The following is a 10,272-nucleotide window of genomic DNA, read 5'->3' as shown; positions in this document are numbered from 1 at the left end:
TCTATATGCTAATGCTGCGTCCAGGGCCAAACTGCTATGGTTGCACTACCAAGTGACGTGATCCCTATGTGATTATTCATAGTTCACGGGATCTTTCTTAAGAGATGTCATGCTGCTGGAGGATGTAACTTTCCAACTTTTTTGAGTTATCCCCTGGTTCCAATACCTTTACCTGTTATGCAGTTACATTGTTATGCTCGACAATCTGAAAGACAAATAAAAAATCAAGAGGAGTTAAAAGTCCTGTTCATAAAACAATCAAATAATGTCGCAACTGACAAATTGTTGTATGATGACCATTATGCAAGGCCTCTCATCAATCTCATGAATGGCAATCGAAAATTGATCTATACGGTACAATCTAAATTTTTGGATCTTCTTTTCCGTTCGTCTTCTGTGTTGAATGGGAAGGATGGTGAAACAACTAATCTGTCCACCTGTTATGGTGTTTTTTCTTTGGCTTCTGAGAAGAATGGCCCGTTTTGGAGCATGAAATGAAAACATTCACGTTACAGACTAACATCAGCTTTTCCAACCAGCTAGCATTTTCGACGTTTGGTACGTTCCTCATGTTAGAGAAGCTGCCCGGTTTCCATGCTTCCGGTGATTGATCCTGCTGCTTAGATCATCTTGGCTGTTTCTTTATGGGCTACTTTTCTCTTGCTGCAGCTGCTGCTGCCTTTTTGTTCTTAAGTGCCTTGCTTGCTGGAAAGTGCAGTCGTGCATAAAGAGGCTTCGGTGCCCTTGTTGTCCGGTCGAATCCCCTCACACAAACAAATCCTACAAAACAGTTGTTCCAGAAAAAAATTAATTTGCTTATGTTGTCCTAGTCAAAAAGGAAAGCTTGCAGTTTTTTGCCTAAAGTAATTACAGTTTGAAATGCAGTTGTTATCACTACTAAAAGGTAGAATTGTTTTGCTTTACTTGAATAAAATATTGCAGAATGTTTGAAGAAATCAGATCTTATGCTCCAATTTGGACCACCACCTCTGGACTCTGAAATGCTCAAGCCAGTTTTTCTGACACAGTTCCTACACTATCTTTTGTACCTATGCTGTCACTGTTGTCGCCCGTGGGTCTTAAATTCTTTTTTCTGCCACAGCATGCTTGTAGATGCCTTAGTTCTTATTACCAGACTAGGTCAGCAGTGTGCATTTCTGATGTTCTATTTTATTGTAATTACTCTGTTTATGTGAAGCATGCGGAGATGGTTCCTATGCTCAATATTTAAAAAACTTAGGTATCTCCTGGAAGGAATTAACCAACCTTGGATACAGCACATGAGAGTGACAGAAACTATCAAAAAAGGGGAGGCCAAAAATAAAAAAATAGACTGAGACTACTCATTTGTTAATTTGAGCAATGCTTCATGGACTCCTACAACATCCATAGCAGAATGCATTTCTTTCTACAAGCCGGCTCATAATGGGTTTGGAGCCCAACTAGTAGGGCCTGATTAAGCCTGGCCAGCAGAAAAACAACATATTGTCAAGAATGTGACTCCAAAGACCCACAAGGAAAAGCAAGTACCATATGTACAATTCTTTCTTGGAACTAATCAGGGTCTAACATATATTGAATTTGACGGCAACCAGCCTCCAAATGGTGGACGAAACTCTTCTTCTTTCCCCCCTTTTTTCGGAAAAAGAAAGTTGGACTTAGAAATCTACAAAATTTGCATTCACATACACACTATTAGGATAAAGTTGGAAATGCAATTACCGCCTCCAACCCCAAAAAAAAGAAAAAAAAAATCTTCACTTCTTTCTGTTTAATCCCACATATGATGAACACTCCTCTCTCTCTCTCTCTCTCTCTCTCTCTCTCTCTCTATGTCTGTGTTTTTTTTTGGTGGGGGAGGGGGTGGGGGTGGGTTACACACACACACAGATGACCGAGTTTCAATTCTCACCTGTCTCCTTTTCATGTCCTGGTAATCAGCATGGAGTTTGAAACTGGATCCAGAACTCTTAATACATTTCCAAGCAAAAATATCTGAATCTAAATAAACAAATCCTGCAATTTAAGGAAGCTTTAACTAAATATAGATAGCCTTCAATTTACTCTTATCTTCTTAGTTTAATTATTGTCCTTTTATTATTTTTAATAATCCCTAATCAAATCATTGTTCTCATAACTTTATCTTTTTTAGAGTTAACATGCATTACATGTGCCTTCTTATTCTTCAGAGTTAACATGCATTGCATGTGCCTGTGAACAAGTAGAATTTAATACCTTAGAGATCTTGGTGGATCCTCATAGGATCTGAACCTTGAACATGCGGTTGGATCAAAATCTACGTTTATTTTTAAAGATTCATACTATACATAAATATATATATCTCAATTCACATGTCAGTGATGTTGATGGATGTACTTCTATATGCTTATGTATGCATAGAAAGTGCCAAATTCAAGGTATATGGTGATGTCTATGACTGCAAGCTGACATATACAAGGATGCATTAGAATTGTTGCATTGGAGCTTGATTATTCTGACAAATTTAGACAACCATAACCCAATAGCTTTGTGCTAACAATTGAGGGTCAACGAATAATCTTTCCTCCAAGAAATAAGTGATGGGTGTAGCTAAATATCAATATGAAGAATAAAATTGTGGAAGTTACTGGATGATTGATAAGCTAATTAGATAATGCTGCCAAATCCTTGAACGCAAAAGGATTTCCGCATTCCCCTATGCAATAAGAGATATCCCCAATTGGTGTATATCCTTTACAAAATTGTCCATACACTGGAAAGTGCACTACAAACTCATGGGATAGGCAGGATATCAGGAAATTTTGCATATTGTTATATTATAAATTCTATTGAAGATGTCCATTCACATGAAGGTAAGAGCTAGAGAACCTAGCTAAACGAAGCTTGGGGAGATGCAGCACAAAACAATTTGGAGATGCTTTCTATTGGAAGGAGTTGGCCTTGAATAGGAACAAATGAAAACAAAAACTGCATATTGTGGAGCCCTTCTATTAGACCATACCTTGCATCAACTGTATCTAAGACATGCATAACTGCTTAGCAAAAATATCGATTCATTACCTAAAGACCTACAAGCCAACATTCATAGGCACAAATTTGTGTTGTTTTTCACACTTCCACAAGCACAAATTATACTTTTTGTGGGTCCAAAGATTCTTTCACAAAACAATCCATCTTTTCCTAGATTATTGGTTTTATAATGAAAAGCAAGGTTTGTCATACCCATCGGTATCATACCGATACTAAACCGGTATATTGTACCATACCATACCGACACTCAGTATACTCAGTTGTACTATACTGAACCGTGTATGGACACTATAATATGATGGTGTGGATACGAGTTCGGTACCAAGATAGCAAAACTTAATGAAAAGTATAGGGTTTTGTGACCTCTCCAAAGTCTACTAGCAAGTCCACCAAGTCAAATTGCTCTTGACCTTGCCAAAACTTTGAAAGTCATCTGTTTGTCCTATGAAGTTCTCATTTCATTTTATTGTATTTCTTTGTAATCATTTGTTGTAGCATGCTTTCTCTTATTGGAAGGTAGACACATACTGATTAAATTTTTTTTTTTTAAATTTGATCTTCAATTTCAGAATGAAAGTGCCTTGATATAATTGTTTGATTATGAAATATCAAAATCTCCCTCTTATCTTTTCATAGTAGAGAGCCCACCACCTAATGTCCTTTTTCACAAAGAAAGGATATAATCCTTTTTTTTCCATTTTCTTTTAATATGTTCTTATTCACATTTGTATGTGTTCTTTTATGGGTAGCATCTAAACGAATTAGCTACTGGTTATTGTTTTTAATTTATATAAAAGCATTGAAAAGAAAAACCAGCAATTTTGATCACATACCTCTCCAAAAGCATTGTTGTATCCCTTCAGTAGTTAGACCTACCAAACATAGAAACAAGGCATCAGCATCTTTTCTTGATCATTCTACATCTGAAAATGACAGGAACTTTACAATGTGTTTGCCATCATATTATTACCTTTAAATATAGTTGGTATTGAGGTTCCAAAGTATACTGTTCGTCTAGGTAGGTTCCATATCCATTCCCTAGGAACATCAATTGGGTTACAGCTGGTATCATGATCTGCAAATACCTGCATTAGAGTATTGGTTCTGAGAATTATATGGCCTAATAAAGACAGAGCTACTCATATTTACTAGAGAAAACTCACTTAATCCTCTAAATCTTCCACCAGAAGGGTACTTACCTCATTAACTTGAAAATAGGTGCCATTGAGTGGAAAACTTCCTCTCATTGCTGTTCGACATGGTATCTGTTTATGTTATTTTGATTAACACGGTAAAACTGAAATTACTTTCTGTGCAGAAGTTAAAAATGAGCATTAAGAAAGTAATTGGTGTCTTTATCTGTTCCATTTCTTTTTTCCTTTTTGTCATGTGCGTGTGTGCCTGAAAGGAATCACATCTGCCTATAGTAAACATCTGCAAATTACCACAGAAAAGCTGTAAGCATTACCAAAAGTGTGCCTCTGACTGTTTGAGCTTGTGCCTCCCGTATACTATTGCAAGCAAAGCATATTTTCCTGTCACATAGTTTGCCTGTTTCTTGGGAGTTGCAGAATGCCTTTGGTGGCTCAGTAGATTGTGCAGTTTCACCTATGTTACATTTCACATAAACAGTCAGGCTGAGTTCAAGCGTAAACCTGCAATTACAGCAATTACTCAGCAAAGATTCTTGCCTGGTGTCCATATGGCCAGAAGATATGAACAAGGATCATCAGGCTCTCTTCTGTCCAACTGTAATACATCAAGGAGCAAATGATCAATACTAGAATATTCTTTAGAAGATGCAAACAATTACCTGTTTTAAAATAATAACTCACTCCTTCCAAGAGAGGGTGTGAATCTGGGAGTTCATAGCTGCAACAAGGAAAACAAGGAAAATGGTAAATTATCATACATAAACAGCACCTTGCAGCAGCTTTTGACACTAGACTAGTTTAACTCTGGTAGCCACACTGGAAAGAAACTACTAAGATTTGTTCACTAGCTGGTGGGCTGTATAGAGGAAGAGCATAAATACATACACTTGATGTTCTGTTCGTAGGCGGCTCACATTCTTAAGTTTGGGCATGGGAATGGAAGCAGCTTCAGGAGCTATAGCAACTAAAGCCTTTGACATGTCACCATCTTGAATATCCATATTGTGTACTTGCATATAGTTCTGTAAATTCTGTGCGAACTCTTCAAAATTGAGCTTAATAGTAGGAATTTCATCAGGATCTTCAAAAAAGGCATCTTCAATTGCACTTTTTTCAGTTTCTAGGCACTCAGCTTCCGGTGTGGCTGGTTCTTCAATGATGGGCTCACAATTATTAAAAACAGTTCTTTCTTGTGAGGATGGGCCCCCCTCAAGTTGAGGTAGAGGAAAGTTACAAGAGGGTAAATGGCCATTCTCAGAAGCAATTGGAATTGCCGAACTCATTAAACTTTTCTCCTCTGGTCCTGGAAGTGCGAGCCTTGCACTGCATCATGTAGGGTGCATTAGTAACTTGCCCTTTTTGCATTACATGAAATAGGCAAAAAAAACAGCATAAAACCAAATTATAAATGTTTTAATTCAAATATTGTACATTTGTGCAGGAAGTATTTTTCCAAGAGGCTTAAGGTGAAAAACACAATTATTTCTTGGACTATAATGCAACTGGCCCAAGCCAACATTATTTTCAACTGCATAAAAAGGTAAAGTGCTGGTCATGTTTGCTCTCAATTTTTGTAGATGCACATTTTGCTCGAGGAAAAAGTTTAAGATTGCATTAAATCCTGTTTCGAGTTGGATTGACACACTGGATGAGCTAAACTTTCTAAATTGTGGAGACATTGGTAAGGGTGCAGCTCCTTTATTGAATACTGTCAGTTATGTAATGCATGCATATTGATGAACTTGATACCATCCACTATTTCTTTATGAGTTCTACATTACCAGTGTTTAGCACATGCACCTGTATGATACCAATTTCATTAATCTTCGTAAGGATGCCAAACCAAATTTTTTTTAAAAAAATCCCATACATGCAAAATACTAACACTTGTATAGTTGCAAGGTAATTATATAGCTTCAGTATCTAAGCTGGCAAAGGAACCTAAAAAGTGTTTGCACTCATGCAAATATTACCACTTTATGGTAATTATATAATTTCAGTAACAAGCCTGGCTACCACTTGCATGGTTGTATGATAACTATATAATTTCAGTAACAAACCTGGCAAAGGCACTTGCAAAGTGCTTGCACTCTCCTCTCATTGGGCATGCATTACAATTTGGCTTGCTTTTGGTACAGAAAACCTGCATAAAAGGCTCATAATTCTCATGTCATGTTAGCATGTAAATTATTCCATTATATTTAAATATTAAAGTTATTGTATGATCTCCTATTTGGTACATGAAAATTACCTTTCCAAAGGTAATCATTTGATAATGTAGCTCATACCTGTGCAGTTAAGTATATGGTTAGAATATGAATGTTTAAAAGTATAAGTTTTACACAGTAATAGTTTGAAAAGTTCTAAAGGGTTGCCATCCTAATAATATCTTGCCAAAAGCAACATTTCTAAACACATATAAATTTTTTTTTTTTTTTGGTGCAAAACACAAATAAATTCTCTGGAGTAGGTTTTTGGAATTTACAATGTCCGCTGATCAAGCTTACAGAGACGAGGCCAGAGGTACTTCTGAATGGTCTCCAAAATAGGATACCTGTGGGGAAAGTTGAAAATAGGGTTAGAATTCTTCATATTGGACATCTGCCATTTGCATTCATTATGTGTTTCATGACAAATAAATAAACTAAACTAATAAGTATTAGTGACAAATTAATGTGAACATACTTACAGCTCTAAAAGATGTAACTGAAGGGACTCAGGCAGGGGTTGAAGTGGTACCCATCCTAGTCTTACACATATGCGGCCAACATTTGTGTCGACCTAGCCAGTGATGCAAGGAAAACAAGTACCACTATAAGATTTAAAATCCGTACATTCTACTCTGCAAAGGAATTGTTTAAGACAAAATTTACCGGAAAAGCTAGATGGTGAAGTGTCAAAAGGCGAACGCACTCCACACTTTTGAGTCCCAATCCCCTTATGCTTAGGAGGTAGTCCCTGAAAGCAGCAAAACATTTAGATTCCTGTAATTTTCAAGTCAAAAGGTTTCATTTTGGTGGGGGTTAGCCAGAAGTATTGTATACAATGCTGAAGATGATACCTACAATCAACAGCCCTACTTTATTATATTTAGAAGGGTTTTCCCAAATTATGCTTCTCCATTCTTTTCTACTATAGCCTAGAACGTCCACAAGTGGGATTCTGCTTAAATTACAATGCTGAAGTTCATCTAGCTATACCTGGCATCCTCTCACTTGACAAATTCTGGCTCTTCTTTGCAATGGGCGAGGAGATTCCGGTAATTGTTTTCCATACCAACTTGTACTGCCTGATACAAGGCATCCGGTACCAACCCAATCCATACCTCCAGTATGGGGCATTCCAGTACCAACCTGACCAATACCAATAATGTACCAGTATCAGGTTGGTACCCAAACTGTGATCCTTTGCTCTAATAGTTATAACATTAACCATAATCAATAAGCTCTTTTTGCATTATTAGGAATCTTTGCCATTGTCTCTATAATGAGCTATTTCATCAATCAGACTAAGCTTGTACAAACTCCAGTATGTAATATCAAAGTAAAGGAATAAATAGGAGTTGAACTTGACTATTAGTAATAGAAAAATCCAATTTGCTAATGTTTGTGGCACTTATGTCTAATTCTAAATTCCTAGGTTCATGTATAGTAGGGAGAATAGCAAACAAATTTTGTAAAAATATTTTTCATCTTACTTTGCTTTGTCCGGTTCAACATCTCTTAACCATTCAAGGTTGATGCTTCCATGATCTCTAACCAGTCGGTCGAGAAATTCCTGTGAAGAAAACAATCGACAATGAATATAGTATATTCTTGTGTCTTCTAAATGCATGGATAAAGTAGCTGACTTTGAAATACTTTTTATAAGCTTTGCTGTTTTAATGATTTCTTTAGTTTATCATGGATCAAATGATGTCTCTTAATTGGATTGCTTGAATTATCATTACTTTTACTTTCAAACTGACAGTATTTCTATTGTAAGCTTAGCGACAAGTTAGGTCTCATCAAATTTTGAAGTAGTTGAACTAAACTATAAATGTATGTATAATAATTTTTTTCATGTTTTAATGTATATTTAAAATTATGAGGGTGCTAACTGGCCAAGTTGGCAAAGTCCCTTGTCTTGACACAAGAGACCTTGGTTTATCCCATCTTCACTTCAGTATTCAGTTGGACTTCTGCCCATTCTGCTTCTCAAATAGATTTATTTGGTATCTTCTGTTAGGTTTCACTATTTGATTTCTCAGAACAATATGAGGCTAGAAATTTGGAGCAAGTCATGCAAATTGGTTTCTTGTTATGTTAATTTTGATAACTTCATTTTATCGTATCTGTGTTGGAGTATGTTAAACTATCTCATTAGATCCTCTTTTGGTGGAACCCTATGATATGGAAAAATTTCTTTACCTGCGTAATGTAATATATACTATTTGTATACTATGCATGTAAAATAGGATAATGTGTATTTATGAAAACTATGGACTAACACTTGCTAACTTGCAATCCTTTTGTGCTAGTAAAACTTAAACATGTATTTTAGTGGTTGGAGAAAAATATCATTTTCTGTAATAGGTTCAACCTTGAGCATCATTTCAGCATGGACATTCCAGCTTATAGCATGGATCGCAATAATATTACTGCAAAAACTTTTGAGGATGTGGTTCCATGCCTATAAAATTGTATATTGATCTTATACTGGGAACAAAGAAGTTGCACCGTGTCACTATGGACCTTACTTAAATCTGTCATTTTGTTGATGAATTGTCACTTAACTGATAACCACAGCTGTCACGGTCCAGAGAATTATCCAAAATAATCTATAATTGGGTTTCCAGAAGCATACTTGATACGCTCCGCAGCATGTTGTTCATTCCTCGCTCCCTAATATTTCAGATATCTCTTTTACATCCGCACTCCTTACTGCATCCCAGTCAAGTGAATCCATTGTCTCATAGCTTCTCTCTATATTGGCACCTTTGCTATATGCCTCTTTTCGCAAGCTATCCAGTATAAGTCTTCTTTTTTTCACTTGCAACCTTGTCTTCTTTGCTTTTAATCCATATTTGCTGTTCAGATGAAACCTTTGGAAAGTATGACTTCATCTTTAAAAAATTTGATTCAACTCCCTCGACATCTCCAATGCTTTCCTTTGATTGTTCTGTATGTCTGGATAAATTTGCTGGTTCTGAGAATTCTGCTTCTGACATGGAACTTTAACTGCATGTAAAGTGTTTTCAACATGGAAGTTTGCTTCTGTTTCTTTTCGCTGCAATTTCTCAGTATACTCATGTTGCAAATCTGAGCATTGGTGGAAACTGATTTAGCTAATGAGCCCCGGTTCTCTCCCCTGGGTTATTGTATTAGAGCACCTTGCTGGCATAAACTTCTGTTTCTAAGATGGTTAATGGTTGCCACATCGTGTTTGCTTATTGTGCATATGAATTCAAATGATGGTACTGTTCTGAAGTTATTGGAACTTCTGCTGACCTATATCTTCAATTGCATTGTTTGCTAAAGGACCACATAAATATGTCATGAAGTTGATCTTATTTGTGTTCATATTCCCAGAAGGAGTTGAGAAATGAGGACATCTGCTCTCATCCCTTGCTACATTGGCATTGTGCATTCCCACAAGTCTGGAATTTTTGGAATTATCAAAATTATAAGGAATGAAAGGATCACATGACACCCTCAAAATGTCACTCTCAGCATCATAGATATAGGAATCAGATGTCTGCATTGATGGCAATGCACCTTTAAGTTTCTCAGATGGATTCAATACTGTGTGTCTCTTGTCAACATCCAATTGTGCAAACCTGTCCATTGCACCACAATAATCTGTTGATGGAATCATTTCATAACCATGAGTACCGAGTTCTGCTATCCGTAGAAGCTCAGTAAATGAAGTTGAACTGTCCATACCATTGCACACACTCCCAGTTATTAATTCTTCTGCTTCAAAGTTGGAAAATGAGCTTGATCCATTCGGATCAGCTGTTGGAACTTTGTATTCTGAAGAGTATTGAGATGAAACAACAGAGTTTTGGGATGAAACTACGTCCTCCACCGACCTTTTATCTTTGACT

General features: G+C 36.5%; 1 protein-coding gene across 1 annotated transcript; it reads right to left on the bottom strand.

Moving 5' to 3' along the window:
* Positions 1–230: 230 nt before the first annotated feature.
* On the bottom strand, positions 231–10,106 carry LOC140851624 (protein ROS1A-like). The gene is made up of 18 exons (XM_073243552.1): positions 9,674–10,106; positions 9,310–9,484; positions 9,108–9,252; positions 8,766–8,855; positions 7,882–7,961; positions 7,058–7,142; positions 6,874–6,965; positions 6,670–6,738; positions 6,436–6,472; positions 6,245–6,327; positions 5,070–5,507; positions 4,866–4,902; positions 4,722–4,779; positions 4,499–4,638; positions 4,230–4,295; positions 4,001–4,115; positions 3,864–3,902; positions 231–780 (listed from the first exon to the last, which is right to left on the bottom strand). The coding sequence occupies exons 1-18, from the start codon at positions 10,104–10,106 to the stop codon at positions 650–652; spliced, it is 2,313 nt and encodes a 770-aa protein (XP_073099653.1). The 3' UTR covers positions 231–649.
* Positions 10,107–10,272: the final 166 nt, after the last annotated feature.

This window comes from Elaeis guineensis, chromosome 9 (assembly GCF_000442705.2).
Source record: "Elaeis guineensis isolate ETL-2024a chromosome 9, EG11, whole genome shotgun sequence".
Classification (NCBI taxonomy): domain Eukaryota; kingdom Viridiplantae; phylum Streptophyta; class Magnoliopsida; order Arecales; family Arecaceae; genus Elaeis; species Elaeis guineensis.
This window is presented reverse-complemented; position numbering and strand designations above follow the sequence as displayed.

What these genes read in the sequence shown, in the direction of transcription:
- LOC140851624 (XM_073243552.1), bottom strand. Translation starts at nt 10,106, where the DNA reads ATGGACAGTTCAACTTCATTTACTGAGCTTCTACGGATAGCAGAACTC. An exon ending in AAGCTTGATCAGCGGACATT is followed by an intron (nt 6,473 to 6,669) that starts GTAAATTCCAAA and finishes TTAACTGCACAG; the next exon opens with GTATGAGCTACATTATCAAA. An exon ending in CAGTCAGAGGCACACTTTTG is followed by an intron (nt 4,296 to 4,498) that starts GTAATGCTTACA and finishes TAACATAAACAG; the next exon opens with ATACCATGTCGAACAGCAAT.